This window comes from Saimiri boliviensis, chromosome 3, assembly GCF_048565385.1.
Source record: "Saimiri boliviensis isolate mSaiBol1 chromosome 3, mSaiBol1.pri, whole genome shotgun sequence".
NCBI classification, from domain to species: Eukaryota; Metazoa; Chordata; class Mammalia; order Primates; family Cebidae; genus Saimiri; species Saimiri boliviensis.
In genome coordinates this window covers 117,016,530-117,037,126 of record NC_133451.1, presented here as the reverse complement: position 1 = coordinate 117,037,126, position 20,597 = coordinate 117,016,530, and the positions used below count along the sequence as shown (strand labels likewise).

General features: G+C 40.1%; 1 protein-coding gene across 12 annotated transcripts in view; it reads left to right on the top strand.

The window, feature by feature from the left end:
* SORBS2 (sorbin and SH3 domain containing 2) overlaps positions 1-20,597 on the top strand; it is a 234,529-nt gene that overhangs the window by 198,719 nt on the left and 15,213 nt on the right. For 11 of the 12 annotated variants that reach the window (XM_074396724.1, XM_074396726.1, XM_074396728.1 and 8 more), the window contains 2 exons: positions 14,378-14,427; positions 18,757-18,863. In XM_074396724.1, coding sequence (XP_074252825.1) covers positions 14,378-14,427; positions 18,757-18,863 — 157 coding nt within the window. Of the gene's footprint in view, positions 1-981; positions 1,735-3,791; positions 3,978-8,121; positions 8,230-14,377; positions 14,428-18,756; positions 18,864-20,597 lie in introns of all 12 variants that reach the window. The other variant, XM_074396725.1, reaches the window with a different exon arrangement.

Below are 20,597 nucleotides of genomic sequence, written 5' to 3'. Positions count from 1 at the left end.
TTTTAATTTTTAATTTTTATGGGCATATATGGGGTGTATATACTTATTAGAACTACTTTTAATGACTTTGCATGAAATTTTAAATTTATTGTTTTGTTTACTATATCCAAAATGCCTCAGTAATACTACACAGACAGAAGTGTATTTTTACTTCAGGAGACTAAGCTTCATAAATCATACCTCCTCTGATTTACATAAATGCCAAGCTTTGAAAGAGAATGGTAGCCTTAAGCAGAAGTGTTCTTTGCCGTTAGCATCAAATGGGCTCTTTCTGTGTAAACATTTACTTAGGATTTGTTTAGACTTTGAAGCAGCAGTTACGTAAGCTCAACTTCATTCTGATCATGGGTTCCTGTCTTTGAAACATACTTTTCAGAATGTATTCACTTAGAAATCTGTTAACATATCATGGTCTAAAATACTCTATTTGTAGGTTCTAATCACCTTGCAAACCTAAGTGGGAACATTGTCAGAGTTTAAAAGATTGGGCTACACTGTCGGAAAAAAAAGCATTACACAAATTCAGGAAATAAAAAAGATTTAACTATCGGTTTTTCATTCTACATTCCGTTTCTTTGGAGTCATTTATGCTGCTAAATCAACATCTGGAAACCTGTAATGTCTTTTCAACATAGTTTAAAGTGAGTAAGCTATTCAGTCTCTTAGGTTTTACTGTTCTTTTAATCTCTATATCATCTTCATCTTATTCGACATTTAAGACCCCTTCCAAAGCCAGTAAGGTTTCATTGTTGAAGCAACTTCTCTAATGAGGGTAAATGATTTTATGTATCTAAATTTCAGCAAAATATCCTCAAATCTAGATATCTTCTAAATGTCTTTAAATCTGTCCATGTTAAACATAAAATTCTTTTCATATTCGCCACCACATCTTTTCTGCATTTCATCTCTGTGTTTTGATGCATTATTATTATTTTCTTACTTTATTTTTTCTTAACTTCATAATCTGTGCTCATTTCCAAGCTGGCTTCCAGTGAACCAGCCCCTCCTCCCACCCACACAGCCTCACCTGGCTCACATAAAGGAGCTCTCCCGGGAACTGCCCAGGGCCGGTTGTCCCTGACAGCCTCATGTCCACCAGCAAACCCTTGGGCCCCAACACCACCTCCTTCCCTGGACAGCTTCTTGGATGAATTGGAGAAGCTTGGTGCTTTCATCTTGTCAGCTGACCAAGCCGAACCAAACATCCTAGAGGACCTCAGCCTGGAAATTAAGGAGGAACCTGCTGTCCCCCTCCCGCTGCCTCCAGCGTCTGCGCCGGCCGAGTCACCTTCCCCTGGCGCGGGTGTGGCTTTGGCTGCAGCCCAGCCTTACCATGCAGAGCCACTTCGGGATCCCATAATCACAACTCAAAGCAAGTTTGCAGATTTAAGAAAAATGAGAAGGGGCTTTTCAGACCCTACAAAGGTGCCGGAAGTCCTAGGGGATAAGTTTGTGGCCTCTGCATGCACCAGCGTGGGTTCCTTGCCCACACCCCTTCCCGTCATTGGAGAGGAAGATGAGGGCATCTATGAGGGGATCGTGTCAGGCATCCAGAGAGGGCCGCCAGGACCTCAGGAAGGAGATGCCTGGTGGTGTGGCCGCGATGGGACAGAGGGCACCCCACGCCTGCACATTGAAGAGGAGGAGGAAGAGGAGAAACCTGACTCCTTAGCCACCCCCACAGATTCTAGGATCCCCAAGGAGGACAGCAATGCAGCAAAAACCAGTCATGAGGTATTTTAATTTTGCCTAATTACCGAAGAACTAGCCGGCCTTACCATGATTAGCTATTACAGTTAATCATATTAATAAATATCTGTTTTGACACTGCCTAACAGGGCTTTTTAAACAAAAAAAAATACAAACACTATATAAGCTGGGGGAGGAGTGATATTATCAAAACACACCACATTGAATTAAATGGTGTAAATATGCAGTGTAATTCCATTATCCCATTATTTCTCTAGGACCATGAACTTATATTTTAAAATTATGTGTAATTTATATAGTCTTTGTAATCTTCCAATATTAGTAATGATAGCTAATAGTGGAGCCCTTACTGAGTATCAGACACTATTCTAAGAATTCTACATCTTTAATCTTCAAAACCCAGTGAGGTGTGTGATATTATCATCCCCACTTTAGAGATGAGAAAATTGATGCACAGAAATGTGTCCTATTCCAAGACGAGAAAAGTATACCCCATACCTTTGGCATAATGGCACTTTTCAAAAATAACAATGATAATAATAAAGTAAACAGAAAAAGAAAAACAGCAATCTGTCCCCTTATGATTTTCGAAAGAGGTCACCCTCTTTATGTTGACTACTTAAGAATTGGGTACTGTATCTTCACGTTACAAAGAACCTTGAACAATGGCTTTAATCAGCAAAGGCAGATAATACCTGGAAACTTTAGCTTGCAAACCTCTCTCTTAAAACAAAAAGCAAGCCTGTAATCCCAGCACTTTGGGAGGTTGAGGCAGGGAGATCACCTGAGGTTAGGAGCTTGAGATCAGCCTTGCCAACAGGGCAAAACTTCATTGCTACTAAAAATACAAAAACTAGCCAGACATGGTGGCAGGCGCCTGCCATCCCAGATACTCAGGAGGCTGAGGCAATGAGCAGAGATCATGCCATTGCACTCCAGCCTGGGTGACAGAGTGAGACTCCATCTCAAAAAAAAAAAAAAAAAAAAAAAAAAAAAAATTAAACTTGAGGCCGGGCATGGTGGCTCACACCTGTAATCCCAGCACTTTGCACTTTGGGAGGCCAAGGCAGGCAGATCATCTAAGGTCAGGAGTTCAAGACCAGCCTGGCCAACGTGGCAAAACCCCATCTCTACTAAAAATACAAAAATTAGCCAGGTGTGGCGTTGGATGCCTCAGGATGGAATCCCAGCTACTCAGGAGGCTGAGGTAGGAGAACTGCTGGAACCCGGGAGGGAGAGATTGCAGTGAGGAAAACTGTGCCATTGCACTCCATCCTGGGCAATGACAGCAAAACTCTGTTTCAAAAGAAAGAAAGAAACTTGATCCCTCAAATGTATCCTGTGAATTAGGAAGCAAGTATAATTACTGGCAATTATGGAAATCATGAAATAATAGAAAGCATGGTTCATATTACGCCACTATCCAAGTCATATTCTTTCCTAGTTCCTCTATTTCAAAATAACCTGGCTATGCCTGCATTTGTATAAAACAAACACATTATTTAATAGCAGATAGATACTTCATTGCAGTAAGTCAAGCATGTCTCTACACCAATTATTTTAATGACTAATTTTCCTTTCAGTCAATTTTAAGACATTATCAGATACGCGGCCTTGTTGGCGGGCAGTGCTGTTTGCTGTAGATGGGACCCCAGGCCGGCTCATCCCAGCACCAGCTCACACCCTGCACGCGGGGGCTGTGACTTCCCCAGCTTTGTGACAAACTATTTATAGTTGGTGACCTACTTTACAAGCAAGTTACAAAGAGTCATTGCAGGGTTTTAAATACTTGTTTCCTTCACTTTTAGAAGGAGCCACATAGAAATGTTATAAAAGTATGAAATATAGGTGCTCCTATTTCCAGCCACCCATATCCAAAAAATTATACTGATCACACCCACTGTGGATTTTAAATCAAATTCAAGAGAGGAAGTTCGTGCTTTCAAAGCAAAAAAAAAGTGTCATAAATGTAACTTCCCAAGATTATTGGTAACTTTGAAATGATTTGGGGTTAGAGGATATTCTGTAACCTCTTTCTGGGCACAAGCGTAATCACGTCTTGTCTTTCCTCAATATTGAAGCCACCGTCATTCTCTTCGGGAGAGCGAGCAACCACACCCTTTCCCAGCTACCTGCTTTCTTCCCCTCCATTTCATTCTCTCTTGGCCTCTGTTTCTGACCTGGACTCTACACTGTCTCAGCCCTGCTCACCTCCTCTCCTCCCTAAATATTCTTATCAACAGGAGATCAATCCACCAAAATTAAAGGTAACTGCATCTTGAGTGTGGTTCGTTGCATGTCTTCAAGAACTTAATCAGTAAGATGTATGATTACCTCTCACAAGACCTAAGAAGTTATATGAATACTAATTGCTAACTCTTAACATCTTTAGCATGGCCTCTATCGAAACGTTTAAAAGATACATTTGCATAGCAGCTATACCCAGACTGAGGGGAAAAGCAAACTGAAATGCATATCAGAATAAAAAGGAATGATTCGATTTCTTTCAGTTGAGCGTCAGCACGAGAACCATCACATTCACAGGCGTCTCAGCTCAGTGCCTGTCATGCTCCAACCCCTGTCAGTGGACTCATTGCCTCCCGTCACCTCCCACCCGTCGGCAGGCTCCGCAGAGCCTGGAGACAGGACGGTCTTTGGCACTGAGTGTCTTGAGCCTTGTTCTTCCACAAAAGCAAAGCCAATTCATGAGGATGTGGGAAGGATCACCCTTTTGTAGCAGTTCCCAAAGCATCCATCCCTGAGACTTGCAGGCTGACAGCTCCGCTGGTATTTAACAATACCATTTTTTAAAAATTATCTTAACGAAATGAATGACTTGCCTTGGAAAGAGATTTAATGACAACCACAGCATGAAATTAGTCCATCACAGAAATGTTCTCCTTCTGTGTTTAGAATGAAACATTTTCCTCTAGACAAAAGGTGACAGACTTGAAATAATAACTCACCCTCGCATTCAATCTTTTGAATGTGAAATGAGAGCCTCTGCAGATAAGTAAAAACGTAGGGCTCTGAAACAGCTAAGGTTCTGGATTAGGAAGTGCCGTTTATACGATCTCAAAATCACAATCACCAAACCCATTCGCTGACATGGTCTACGTGCTCCTGTTGGGTGTGAAAGGAACTTTATAAAAAATTGAACACTTTAAAGACTCATTGTTTTTGCTCTTAGAGGTTTTTTTCTTAGCTGGCAAAAAATAATTAGAAAATGTTTTAAATAATGGCACTTAATATGATGCCTAAGGCTAAGAATTTCTCTTTTTTCCCCTCTTTCTGTGGTTTTATTTTTAAGGCCAACGTATTTATTTCTTGTCTTTTTTTATTGGTTTTTCAGACTTTAAGCTTAATCAGTAAGAGGTAAAGTAGCTTCAGAATCTGAGTTCTCTCATTTAGAAAGATAGAGGCGGCACGATTGTAGCGTAAGGACAAAACCAGGATGTAAAAAGGTTTGTTCTGTGAGAACCAAATCCCTCTCGGACATTCTCCAGGTTTCAAGTGTTTGCAGAATGGCAGGAGAGAATGGAGATTTTCACAATAACTAATAAGTACATGAAATGCTTATAACTACGACAAAGCAAAGTGGTTTTTCTCTATTTCAGGCGTCCCCAAACTACAGCCCGCGGGCCGCATGCGGCCCCCTGAGGCCATTTATCCGGCCCCCCGCCGCACTTCAGGAAGGGGCACCTCTTTCGTTGGTGGTCAGTGAGAGGAGCACAGTATGGGGCGGCCCTCCAGCGGTCTGAGGGACAGTGAACTGGCCCCCTGTGTAAAAAGTTTGGGGACGCCTGCTCTATTTTTTCTCCTGTGTAAGAGCAAATCTTGATTTTTGAATCTCCCGCTGAGTGTTTTTAAAACTTATAAACCTATGTTGTAGTCATTGAAAGAATGTATTCACTGAAGTTATTTGTGCCTGTAAATTTGAGTACAAATGGAATCAACTCCAAATTTTAGGCCATTAGAGTTTAATTCCACATCTGACCCAGTTACAGACTGTGTCAGTCTGAGGCCAAGGCCTTTTTATTTCTTCCATTTCAAGAATGCTGATGATCATTGTAAAGGAAAGAAAGAACCGAGCACTGAAATCAAAGAGAAAATAAACTTTTCCTAATGTTTTAATAGACAGAGTACAGCATGCATGGAATCACTGTAACAGCATTTTTATCAACTCCTATAAACCACTGTTAATGTACGTTAAGTCCATGCAATTTCATTCTTTTAAAGTGTTTTCTAAGACATTGAAAATCTCCATAAAAACAAAGGCAATGCCAAAATCTTCCATAAACGTCAAAGTTAGTACCACTTTATAGATTACAGATGACGGAAAGATACATAAATTATGTTTGATGTATAAATCTGAATCCAATATTTCCCATCTTTTGAGCATTTGTTTTTAAAATCATGATTTTTCATAACAAGAAATAGTATAAATCTCAGCTCCTCTGTAAGCTGAGCTTCCGTTTCAATTCAAGAGACCATTTTGCAGGAGACTTGCAGTGTGCGGACCGAGGTTGCAGCGGAAGCTCTCTGAGGAGAGTGAGAGGCTCTTTCTTGGGTTTCTTCCAAGAAACTCAGGGGTTGTGTTCCCACAAATTATCTCATCACCCTAAAGCATTCCCATGAGAAAGGGATCCCTGGGGTAGTTTCCAACATGAAATCAGGCCCTGATTGTTCCTAATATGTTCACGTGGTCTTTCCAGCTATTATCATCCACATCATTCTAACAGCTAAATGGAAGTTTTTTCTCTAAGAGCTCTGATATGTATAGAACCCCTGTATTCATCAGGACTGGGGTAGGCACAGTCCCAGAAAACTCAAAATAATTATAGCTTAACAAGGTAGAAATATATTGCTCTTACACATAAATGTAGGGTCTCCAGGACTGATATGGTGGTTCCGCAGTCATCAGAGAACCCAGGAGGCTCCATCTGATGTTGGTTCATCACCATTCTTAGAGAGAAGCTTCTGCGATGGGTCCCAGCAGAGAAAAGAGTTGCTCCAGGAAGACGGTGTAATCTCTCCTCTTTTCTCCTTCCTGTTGCACATGAACCAGCAGGAAGGAGAAAAGAGAGGAAATTACACCTTCTCCCTTGAAGGCCATGTCCCAAAAATTGCACGTATCCCCTCTGTCACAGCTTATCACATGGGCACGTCCAGCTACAAGTCAGGAAATGGGATCTTTATCCAGAATGGCCACATGCCTACCCAACAGCCTAGTCCTGTTACTGAGGACCAAGAAGAGAACGGACTTGGAGAGCATGAAGCGTTGTCTGCCATGGCCCTTAAGCAATGGTGCCAAACAAATTTCATCCCAAGAGGCTGGGGATTTGAGGGCAATCATTACTGAGAATTAGGAAAACTTTTCTAAATGAGAGTTGAGAAAACCACATGCTTTTATTTAAGCGTGTTTTATTCCCACTAAAGTTCTCTTAAGCCAGATCAAATACCAGGCAGTGCTCTGCCAGATCCTGTCTGCTGTTGGAAGGAAAATGAAACACACACACAAGGTCAGCTTGTTCATTGTCATATGAAAGATCTTACTCTGAAAGAACACTAACACACTCAAGCCTGCAGGTAAAGCACTTGAGTATCTCATTATCTTTCACCATGTTTTCCCCAAAAAGGCCTTGTTTTCTTCTCACATGTTTGTTAGAAAATTTTGCCTCCCACAAATATATGACACAGTCCATGAAATTTGATGGGCGTTAAGCCAAATTCTCCTCTCTCTCACCTTGCGTCTCTTCAATAAGCACGTAGAAGCAGGTCAGGCTTGAGAGCATCTTGAACCCAATTGCTAAGCGTTCTGTTAAAGACATAACATTTCTTGGCCGGGTGCGGTGGCTCACACCTGTAACCCCAGTGCTTCGGGAGGCTGAGGCGGGCAGATCACCTGAGGTCAGAGTTCAAGACCAGCCTGAGCAACACAGTGAAACCCCATCTTTACTAAAAACACAAAAATTAGCCAGGTGTAGTGGCACACACCTGTAATCCCAGCTACTCAGGAGGCTGAGACAGGAGAATTGCTTGTACATGGAGGACGGAGGTTGCAGTGAGCTGAGCTCACACCATTGCACTCCCTCCTGGGCAAAAGAGCAAGACTTTGTCTTGAAAAAAAAAAAGACATAACATTTCTTATATGTTCTTGGCCTCTTCCTTATACCAGCTTTCCTCTACAAACCTTTTTCTGCTGTGCCCGTGGGTCCCGTGTTAAAACGGCAGCTGGTGCCTGTGTTGTGGAAACTGTATGAGCAGCTGGAGGAGCTGTTAACCCTCTCTGCCCTGCTGTGGTTCAGGAGATTGGCATGCTGTGTGTGCATGGAAAAAAGCAACCCTAGAAAGCTCCTCCTAAAGGCTGTGTGATGATGAGAACTAACTAACTTCTTATGGCTTTTCCAGGCTGACCTAAAAAGCGAGATGTGTGTCCTGGGTAAGCCTCCTCGCAGCCCAGTGATGTCTAAGAAATCCTGCGGCTCGCCTGTCAGAGGGCTCAGCAGTTCCCACAGGGTAGGGTCAGCATGCCTCCACCTTGAGCCAGACATCCTGACCACCCCTCTCAGGGGCTGGCTCTTCCTTCGTTGTCTTTGCTGTGAACTGGCCTCAAAGTAAGGCTGGAGATACCCTGGAGATGAAGTGACCACCTGGTGATGGGCTTCCCTTTTAGCTGTGCATGAGGTTTCCCAGATCCACAAAGACATGGTCAGATTCTCTACTGTAAATAAGGGTGTCGTGTGTGTTGTGGTCCACATCTGTCTCATGGATCTATACGAAATCACTGCTTTCTAGTCCCCGTCTCTCCTGCCAAGAACGAAACTGTTGCCAAGCATATGCAGTACTGAACTCACACACTTCCATTCATGTTTGCTTCTGTGTCACTCAGTTTGGGTATTTTTTTAATCATCGTTCTTGTCTAAAGTCTTCTGTTGCTCTAGTCACGTGCACTACATTCTCTGGGTGCACCCTCTCTCCCCGTACTGCTCTCTGGATTCTCTCCACTTCCCAATTCTTGCCAGCTTTGATTGAACTTAAAGGTCAAATTACTTTCCCTTAGCTACTTAGTTCTATAATAGCTACCGTGCTTTAAAAGACATGGACTCTAAATGGTACTTACTGTCAATTCTAAGGAGTGCAGCCAAGGAGTTTGGAAATACTCATCCAGACGGAAGTCAGGATTCCTTTTCCCATCTCTGTTTTAGTGGACCCCGACTCAACCTTAACTGGCCCGTCACATAGCTGTGCGTCTGCATTTCACGTTCTCAAGGGCTTGATTTCAAAGAAGTCTTCGTTTTCCATTTCTAAAAATAAGTAGCTATTATTCTGTATTTGTGACACTTAGTCTTTTTGCATTGCATGGGAAGCTGTCATTTTGTTGCTGAGGTCGACTTTTGTGTTGCCATAGAGAGAGGAATGCCAATTTGTAGAGATTCTTAGACTCTCCCGAATGGCCCTCGAGGGTCAAGGCAAAAAACAAGCTGCTTTCGCAGTTAAGAGGACCCACCCATAAATTTCCTTTGGGTCCGTGAGATGGTACACTTTGGTACCCCTTAAGATTTTTTTTTTACCTGATTTTTACATTGTGTATTTGTATGTCAGATTATATGTGTGTTTGTGTGGATCATATTCTATTTTTTAGATTTGTGCAAAGTTATGTTTTACCTTCATAATTTAAGAAGGAAAAATAGGCCTATAAACATAAGCATGGTATTGCTATTAGGACAATTTCATCTAATTCTGCTTAGCAAGTACTACAACTAATATTTTATTAAAAAATGACAAAAAACACTTTAGCACTGCTTCTATTGCTGTCAGAGATTTTTCTGCATTCGTATTTAAAGTAACGGGCAATCCTTATTTAAGAATTATTTGATACTAGCCGGGCACGGTGGCTCAAGCCTGTAATCCCAGCACTCTGGGAGGCCGAGGCGGGTGGATCACGAGGTCAAGAGATCGAGACCATCCTGGTCAACATGGTGAAACCCCGTCTCTACTAAAAATACAAAAAATTAGCTGGGCATGGTGGCACATGCCTGTAATCCCAGCTACTCAGGAGACTGAGGCAGGAGAATTGCCTGAACCCAGGAGACGGAGGTTGCGGTGAGCCGAGATCGTGCCATTGCACTCCAGCCTGGGTAAAGAGAGCGAAACTCCATCTCAAAAAAAAAAAAAAAAAAAAAAGAGAATTATTTGATACTAAATATAGCTAAGCCTCCAGAGATAACTGCAGAAGCTTTGATAAATTAGATGGCTTTCAACAGACTGTAGCTAAGATAGGAAAGGATATATTTTACTGATGTTAGAGACTCCATGATATTTCAAACCAGCTTCCTTATGAACAGTAACTTGTGATTGGTTCTAGCTTTGGAAATGAGCATGTGATTAAAACTTGTCTCTTGTATCCACTTTTGACAACATTTAAAAATAGCTACAGAAAAAAAATTAGGGCTACAGAAAAAATATATATATTTAGGATAGCATGAAAACAACATCATGCTTCTTTGGATCTTCTCTTATTCTACTCTTAAGATTCATTAAGGAAATATAAGCATAACTCTTGCTCAAAATAAATGTCCAGTACAGTGATTGTAATGTGTCAGTTGAAAGCCATCTTTCTATGGTCGGTTCATGTAACTCTCTTTGAATGTCACAAATATATTTTGTTCTATATTTATCTTAAAACGGCGAAGAAGTTATGAGAAATGGAAATGCCTGCACAGATAGAACTGGACACAGACCAAAAAGGCTGGTGGCTTACAAGGGATCCTTTCTCAAGAATATAAAATGTGAGAAGGGAAGAACATGGTTGGAAAAATAGATGACTGTCTATTCCACGTCACTCTGTGTCCTTCATAATAGGCTCTTAAAATTAATCCAGGCTTGGGAACTTGGATAGAAACGGGCGGATAAAGCAGAAACAACTCTTAGCTTGTTGCTGCCACTGCTCACCACGAGGTGGCAGCAGAGTGCAGGCCCATTAGCACCTACCTGAGGGTCAAAATTCAGAGGCTGATTTTAGCCAAGTTAGGCCAACTATTCCATCATAGTAAACTTTCATGCGATCAAGAGCTCACATCAAAATTACTATCTTGTTTCTTTTGTTTTTTTTTTGTTTTGTTTGTTTGTTTTTGTTTTTGTTTTTTACCTATTTGTCATATTAAGAAATTATCCAGTATTTTTGGTTTCTGGTTTACTAACCTGCAAAATGGAGTTGAATTGTAACCATTATTTTTTTTACATGGCTGAGATACATGAGAATTAACCAATTAATGTCAGTGTCACAGCTGTCTGACAACTGAGTGTGTAAAGCTGATGAGTACACCTTAAACAGCAGAGGAAATATCTGTGGAAATATGCATCCTTCATGGAATCCCTGAGGGGACCTGGTTAACCATCATCTTGTCCAACTCATTAATTTCAGAGATAGGGAAGGTGAGAGGCATCCCCAGGGTTATATGGTGGTTAACACCCAAAAAAAAAAAAAAGACACAGATGAGCCATCACAAATAACTGTTCATGGTACTCATTCCTGACTAGTCAAATGTTTTAAGAATAATTCAAGTACTGTGATTAGACAGGTTTCCTCAAAACTGTCTCCTAGTTATCCACATTAATATGGAGGTGATTCTTGTTAAAGGTAAGCTTCGAAAAGTTCTAAAACTCGCCGTTATAAGACACACACAACTTCTCTGCTAAGAAAAGTCTTGATTGATTCTGGCCACAGGATGTGAACAGTATAGAAAACTGATGATTTGTGGGTAAAAAGAGGGGCTGGGTTTGAAAGATATGAAGGAAGGGAAAAGAGATATTGGGAGACAGGTAGAAGGACGGGGGCTGGGGGCTCACGCCTGTAATCCCAGCACTTTGGGAGGCTGAGGTGGGCAGATCACAAGGTCAAGAGATCGAGACCATCCTGGCCAACATGGTAAAACCCTATCTCTACTAAAAATACAAAAATTAGCTGGGCTTGGTGGCATATGCCTGTAATCCCAGCTACTAGAGAGGCTGAGGCAGGAGAATCGCTTGAACCAGGGAGGCGGAAGTTGCAGTGAGCCAAGATCATGCCACTGCACGCCAGCCAGGTGATAGAATAAGAATCTGTCTCAAAAAAAAAAAAAAATAGCCAGGATGATGCTGGCTGCCACGAGCAGAAACATACGTTTCCCAGCCATGGACATGGGATCCAGGGAGCCGCACACTTGCAGCAATCACATTTTCATAATGGTCAGCGAGACAGTTCATTTAAATGACTGATGAGGTGGGTCGAGTTAAAGGAATTAAACAAGTAGAATTACAGTGATGATAACTAAAAAGGGATATACAGACTTTAAAAGTAGATTATTTGATATTCATGAACAACTTGATTTTTAAAGTGGTATTCACATTTTAACCAAAGAGCAATGAAATGAAATAACCAGTTCTACAAAGCATCAGATGCCGTGATGCAGAAGTTGAAATTTTGACTCAATTTTAAAATATTAAAATGGTTTAAATGTGTGAAAACAGGTACACTAATTTTAGAGCATAATGAAATACCTTTTACACAACATTTTCTCTTAAGAAGAAATAACATTTTCTTATTTATAAGGATTATACACTGCAAATGGTGCTACAGTTGTTTTGGGGAGAGTAGTAGCTATCTTGGTGTATGATTACAAGTGTGCATATCAGACATTTTCAAATCGCTTTTGAGCACAGTATTTTTCAGTGACTAACATGTACATTTGCAAAATCATGTGGCTTTAATGCATATTCTTAGGCCAGAAATTTTACTCCTGGGAATATATTCTGAAGAATAGTTCAGAGGAAGAAAATAGCTCTTTGCATAAAAAAAAATGTGTATAGCATTGCTATTTATGATAGCAGGAAAAAAAGACTAGACCAATTCCAACTTCAAAAAAAAAAAAAGAAAACTATGATATGTGGACACACATGGGAGAACGTAATTCTGCCGGCACTTAAAACGAGAAAGACGACTAAGAAAAAAAGACTGGAAAATTATTACAAAATAATATTAAGGGCAGTTGATGTATACAAATCTCACTTCTGCATGTAAGTTTTATACATATATAAAGTTTTATTGGATTGGAAGAGATCTTGAAATAGGTAATATGATATAGGCTTATCAATGACTTACAATTAATTACCAGCTTATATATTTAAATTGATTTAATAATCTCTTGAATTAGATGACTTTTAAGATGGCTGGAAAATGTTATCATTTTTCTTAAAATATGAATATCTTCTACATTTAACCAAGACACATTGCTAGTAGACTTATATTGATGTCTAGGAGTAAACTATTTCACACTCTTCAGTCATACTTGTGTCCAGTAATTCTTACGCAGTCTAGTTTTAAATATTCAATCCACAGACTGTTGAAGTTTCTAAGAATATTGTTACCAAAGGTTTCCAATTAACAGAGCCAAAGCTTACAGTTTGTGCTGTGAGTACCTAGTCTTCTGCTAGACAGACAAGTAGGATAGAAAGGGGGTGGATAGAGAATTTCAGAAGGGGATAAATCATAGACTCATAGACCAAAAGGAGCCTCAGAGTTATCCATCCAAGCTTGGACCAGTGGGGTTTCTATGGACCATTTGCAGGAAGATTTCCATCCTATCAGTAATCCACTCATAACTATGGAAATCTAAGAACTGGTCCCAATGTCTAAGGACATGGATCTAACAGCTAATTCAGTAGTCATCAAACGTCACTTATATAATTGCCATGCAAATTCTGATTTTACCCTATAGCTGTTATTTAGAAGCAAATGCTTTTAAAATGTGTTATGAATGATTTGTATGTATTTCTCCCCTAAAAGGTAAAGTTTAGGTAGTCAATATAAATTACAGAGTTTATATATTCAACGAACGTGTCAACTTTCATTCACTGAAATATTAATGTGGGTATATGGGATGCTAAGGCTTGTCATTTCCAATATTATAAGTATTACAGATACTGGTCTTGATGGTTAGTTTAAAAAGAAAAGAAACTCTTTTGAGAGTTCAGTGCACTGGAAATTTCTACCAGTATTTCTCTTCTAAGGTAAAATGTTACATGTTACCTGGATATTGTTCGTTGCATTCCAAAGTTCTGTTTTCTCTTTTTAAAAAATGCATGTTTTTCTCCACATTGAGAACAGAGAATGTTCATTCCAGTGCAGCATGGGATGTGTGCTTATTGACATTTTCCTGTATACTGTATGTGAAAATGTTGTCTGTGAAGGAAAGGTTGAAAGAATGAATGTACTTTGCTGTTAAACTAAATGTGGTTTATTTTCTGCTTGTTTGAGAAAACGCTGGACACTACGGTTGTATGGAGGTGTCTATACTTCCTATTCCAATGGTTTGCTGTCTGTGTTCTCACCCTATTCCTGGCCTTTGAAAAATCAGTGGGACCAAACCCCGACTTTTCCTTAAAGCTTGAGCAGATGAGATTGTAGACATGTTCGAAACATTTGACCTTGAGTATTTTCCTTTAATTTAAAGCTCCCTTTAAATATTTTAATTATAAATCCTGCAGAAACCCTTTTTTTTTCTTCCTCTTGGTTTTTTACAACAGGAAATATTAAATGTCAAGAAAATACCATGCCATTATCCAAATTATCTTTTAATTAGTACCAGTTTAAACATTGATTACATTGAAAATCATTTCATTTCAGCCACAGCGTCCTGTGTTTACTCATGAAAATATTCAAGGTGGGGGGGAACCGTAAGTATTCTTCTTATCTTCTAAATTCGAGACTAACCTTGACCCACAAAATGGACAACTGTACCAAAATGTCAGACGGTACGGCTTTGCAAGTGAAAGACCAAAGTAACTAACACGAGGCCTCCTAAATTACAAGAAATTGCAATAGTCTCCATCTTTTATGACAATGATCAGAAATCTATTTTTAAAAGAACCCATAGTTCTCTGAGAAGAGAACTAATTGAAACACAGAAAAACTTTCCAATGCTTCAGTGCTTCCTAAGATGGATAATTCTGTCTCCCTCCCTGCTTTGCTGGCCGTGTAACAAGTAACTACAAGCCTCAAAGGCTTATAGAAAATGGTCTAACCTTGTTTTCACCCCTCTGGGAGACAGTAGAAGAGACTTAAATGTAAAAAAGACCTAAAGTGATGTTAATAATGTAATTCCAAAGTTATATGCTTAGAAGAGTCGTTTGAAAATGGCAGTATTAAAACACTGTTACTCAGTTACATGCTGTTACTTCCACAGCACCAGGAAAATGCCTTTTCAAACTTTCCTTTCAAATTTCCTCTCCTTTCTGATATATGAGTTAAGTCAGCCTGAAGGTGTCACACGTTGTCTTGAAGATTCTCTTTTTCGGGCCCATTTGTCCCAGAGAGTGTTCAAGAGTTATCAACTTCCTGTCGGCTACTGCCCACACTGAGAGTCAAGCATGAGACCCCGGAAAGGCTCATTCACCGACCTAAACGTCACTCAGCACATCTAGCACACGCTGGGGATCCTGACCCACTGCCCACACTCTGCTGGCCTGGAGCAGAACAAGCTAACCAAAGCCTCCTCTTTGTGGGAGGTCCTGGCACGTGGCCTGGTGCCTTTGTCACCATCAAGTCCTTCCTTGCTCCCCACAGACCTGAAACTTAGGAAAAAGAATCTCCTGACGAGACTGTTTCTTACAGAGTACAGCCAGAAAGGTGTTCTTGTTGAGGGCACGTCTGTATTTTGGAAAGAACAGGTTACAAGTGATAATCATTTAAAATCTCACTTAAGGCTAGGTGCAGTCACTCATGCCCGTAATCCCAGCACTTTGGGAGGCCAAGGCCCAGGAGTTCAAGACCAGCCTGGGCAACATAGCTAAACGCCATCTCTACAGAAATAAAAACAAAAACTTAGGTGTGATGGCATGCACCTGTAGTCCCAGCTGCTCAGTAGGCTAAGGTGGCAGGATCACTTGAGCCAGGGAGGTTAAGTGATTATAATGAGCCATAATTACAGCACTGCAATCCAGCCTGGGAAACAGAGCAACACCCTGCCTCGAAAGAAAAAAAAAAAAAGTGCTTAATTGGCAAATGCTAAAAATGACTTACAATTCTAAAGTTTTTGTTTGTTCTCTTATTTACCCAAACGAGGATAAGATCACATTATAAAAAATAAATTTAAGGGCTGTTTAGGTTTATTGCATTACCAATATATCAAAGAGCTTTTAAAGTGTTTGTGAATAAAAGATGTTACATTTTCAAAGTCCTGATTTGTATATTATAAAACATTGTTTATTAAATGTATATTTGATTATAGCCTGAATTTGAGATTTTAGGGTGTTGCTTAGTTGCTTTCATTTAAAAATAAGTTTTTTCTTTCTTTTGAGATGGAGTTTTGTTCTCGTTACCCAGGCTGGAGTGCAATGGTGCAATCTCGGCTCACCACAACCTCTGCCTCCTGGGTTCAGGCAATTCTCCTGCCTCAGCCTCCCAAGTAGCTGGGATTACAGGCACGTGCCACCATGCCCAGCTAATTTTTTTGTATTTTTGGTAGAGATGGGGTTTCACCATGTTGACTGGTATGGTCTCAATCTCTTGAACTTGTGATCCACCCGCCTCGGCCTCCAAAAGTGCTGGGAATACAGGTGTGAGCCACCACGCCTGGCTTAAAAATAAGTTTTGAGCAAAAGTAGGAACATAGTATTTTGTGACTACAATTCAGAGTTTTAGTGAAATATATGCTAGAAAAAGTGCAAGTTATAGAGAGGGCTTCCAGTTTGGCTCAGCATTTCCTGTTTAAAAGACACATTTCTTTCTGAGACATCCTTCCCCACCACCATCATTCATCTCACCAACACATCTCAGAACAGCATTTTTTAAAACTGATTTGACTCCATTTCCTGTCACACAGCACTGATTTTGAAAGCCAGCAGAGGCAGGAGGATTTCCTGAAGGTGTGTTTATGTTTCCATGAAACTCCTTGGGTTTGTTTTGTTTTGTTTTTGTGGCCTAATGAAACCAGAATGGTAAATAACTTTGGACAAACATGTTGGCTTTCATTCCACAAAAATGAAGGAGTCTGTGCCAATCTTGTTGCGTTAGCTCTGAGACCTTGAGATTCTTTCCAGCAGCTGGGGCTTGCAGCCTTAGGTAACTGGTCTCCATAAGTGGCTGGAGATGAGCCTGGGCAGTGTTCAAGCCTGAGAATCTCAGTAAAAGAATCAGTTTTCCCAAAGTGAGAGGTGCTGTGTATATCCATCAGAACAGCAGCCCAGGAATGACCAATCTCTCTCAAATGTGAAATTGGAAAAAGGACCATGAACTTTCCCCCAGAGATAGACAAAAGGTATCACCCCTTCACCTGAGCAGACTTCAAATCAAATTCTTAACACAAAAAAACAAGATGAATTGACTCCCTCTACTAAAGCTGGCAGCATGCAAACATCCAAATCAGGTGATGTTTGTGTATGCCACGGCTCCCTGTCTTTTCGGCCACTGCTCTGGGATGCTAGCTGCGTTTCTCTGTCCTTCCCCATAATCACAAACACCTCTCTCAAGAAAAGGCCTCAGAAGCCCATGCTCAAAAGAATGGTAAGTGGCTATAAGGTTTACTGGAAGGATGAAGTTTTAACAGGGGAAAAAACCTCTAATGTTGACATTTCAGGCTTTAGTGCCAGGGCAGGGAAAACCATGTTTTCAAGGGAATGGTGTTAGGCACCCCCTCTTCTCACCTCTCTCCTAGAACCCCTGAAGCCAACTCTATCCAGCTCCCCCAATCCAAATGGTGGATGAACAGGGGGAAGCCTGTGGGTCACTGTTGCTATCATTAGATTTGAGTTCAAAGGATAGAATAGTTTTGTTCTACCAAAATATGATTTTCTGACTCATAAAGTAATTAAAAATAAGTCATTCTGGTTCCAGAGCAGTAGTCAAGATTATCAACTTTTTAAAGTTTCCATTACAAAATCTAAAATATCCTAGAATGTAGTTATTATTTTCTCATATTAGCAGAATGACATGACTGTTACAGAAAGCAGTAGAAACAAATTCCTAATTTTTAAAAATCCCCCTCACAGTACTGGTAATATTTTAGTACTATTATGAAGAAGTTTTCGTGTTAATTCCATATTAAATTCTTCTTCACCTTCTCAGCTACAGTAATTTCTGCCTTCATTTTCCAAAGATACCAGTCCATGTTACTATTTATTGTAATGTATGCTATTTTCTTACCACAAATTCAGTGTCTGAATTCATTACTGATCAATGTTACCACAGTATATGCTGTCAAAGAATTCAGGCAGGGAAAATGGTAGCATTGTATTAACAATTCTTTTTTATATAAAATCATTTCAAGAGAGAGTTTTAAAATCAAATACAATTTCTCCACACTCATTTGAAGCAGAGACATGACCATAATCTGTTTGAAATTGACTCAGTAATAACGGCACATAGAATACATCTACTCAACTTCATAGGCTAATTACATCAAATTTTCCAATACTGCATCCTCAGAAAACATGGAATGAAACTATTATTAAATTGATTTAAAGAATTCCTCTTGGTAAAAAAATGATTTTCTTTTGTAGAGAAATTCAGATATAGTGATTTAAAAGACATGTCTGAGACACTTTATTACAATTTAGAACTTTGGAAAATTCAATTCTCAAGCCCCAATTGTTTGATTCTGATTATGGCTAGCCAAAATTGTGATTCCTTCTTGTTCTTAAATGGTTAAATAATGCAAATATCACTTATTTTATATTTTGTACTATTATTGAATGGCTGAATGACAGACATTAGATGGCTGGACAATTGAAATGCAGGTCTGAGTTATAAATGTTAAAATATTGTAATCCAATTTACGAGTGTTACAATTCTCATGAACATTCCTCGTGAGTTTCAAAATGTTGTTAGAGTGGTCTAATGCCTGTGAAGATCTAAATATTGCTATTTACATGTTTACCAGACATGTACCACCCAATCTAATATTGTTAAGAATAGGAATGTTAAAGGTAGAATGAACATTGTTCTATCTTCCATATTTCACAAAGCTGTCGAGATTTTCTTAAACACATTCCTTTGTCCTGTTTAAGGTTTCAGGCTCTGTATAACTATACTCCTAGGAACGAAGACGAGCTGGAGCTCAGAGAAAGTGACGTCATTGATGTGATGGAAAAGTGTGACGACGGCTGGTTTGTGGGTATGTGCGCTGCTTCTTCAGAGACATTTGGCTATTCTGTAATTTGCCTGAGTTTGATCACTTGCGTGGTTTGCTGTGATAGCCAAGCTGCCTTTGAATTCATGATGTCTTTCATCTTGCAGACGTTCATATGCACCATGTAATCCCAAGGCTATTGTATTTACTTTTTTATTGCCTTTTATGTTTTGGGGTACATGTGAAGAACATGCAAGATTGTTGCATAGGTACACACATGGCAGTGTGATTTGCTGCCTTTCTCCCCATCACCTGTATCTGGCATTTCTCCCCATGCTCTCTCTCCCCAGCTCCCCACCCCCCACTGTACCTCCCCTATTTCCCCCCGAAACACCCCAGTGTGTGATGCTCCCCTCCCTGTGTCCATGTGTTCTCATTATTCAACATCCGCCTATGAGTGAGAACATGTGGTGTTTAATTTGCTGTTCTTGTGTCAGTTTGCTGAGAATGATGGTTTCCAGGTTCATCCATGTCCCTACAAAGGACACAAACTCATCATTTTTTATGGCTGCATAGTATTCCATGGTACATATGTGCCACATTTTCCCTGTCCGGTCTATCATCAATGGGCATTTGGGTTGGTTCCAGGTCTTTGCTATTGTAAACAGTGCTGCAATGAACATTCATGTGCATGTGTCCTTATAGTAGAACAATTTATAATCCTTTGGATATATACCCAGTAATGGGATTGCTGGGTCAAATGGAATTTCTATTTCTAGGCCCTTGAGGAATCGCCACACTGTCTTCTACAATGGTTGAACTAATTTACACTCCCACCAACAATGTAAAAGTGTTCCTATTTCTCCACATCCTCTCCAACATCTGTTTTCTCCAGATTTTTTAAAGATCACCATTCTAACTGGCATGAGATGGTGTCTCAATGTAGTTTTGATTTGCATTTCTCTAATGACCAGTGATGATGAGCATTTTTTCATGTTTGTTGGCTTCATATATATCTTCTTTAGAGAAGTGTCTGTTCATGTCCTTCACCCATTTTTGAAAGAGTTTGTTAGTTTTTTCTTGTAAATCTGTTTTAGTTCTTTGTAGATTCTGGATATTAGCCCTTTGCCAGATGGGTAGATTGCAAAAATTTTTTCCCATTCTGTTGGTTGCCCATTCACTCTAATGACTGCTTCTTTTGCCGTGCAGAAGCTGTGGGGTTTGATTAGCTCCCATTTGTCTATTTTGGCTTTTGTTGTCAATGCTTTTGGTGTTTTTGTCATGAAGTCCTTGCCTATGCCTGTGTCCTGAATGGTTTTGCCTAGATTTTCTTCTAGGGCTTTCATGGTGTTAGGTCTTATGTTTAAGTCTATAATCCATCTGGAGTTAATTTTAGTGTAAGGTGTCAGGAAGGGGTCCAGTTTCTGCTTTCTGCACATGGCTAGCCAGTCTTCTTAATGCCATTTATTAAACAGGGAATCCTTTCCCCATTTCTTCTTTTTGTCAGGTTTGTCAAAGATCAGATGTTTGTAGGTGTGTGGTGTTGCCTCCGAGGCCTCTGTTCTGTTCCATTGGTCTATATCTCTGTTTTGCTACCAGTACCATGTTGTTTTGATGACTGTAGCCTTGCAGTCAGGTATAGTTTGAAGTCAGGTAGCATGATGCCTCCAGCTTTGTTCTTTTTGCTTAAAATCGTCTTGGCAATGCGGGCTCTCTTTTGGTCCATATGGAGTTTAAGGTGGTTTTTTCCAGTCCTGTGAAGAGGCTCATATGTAGCTT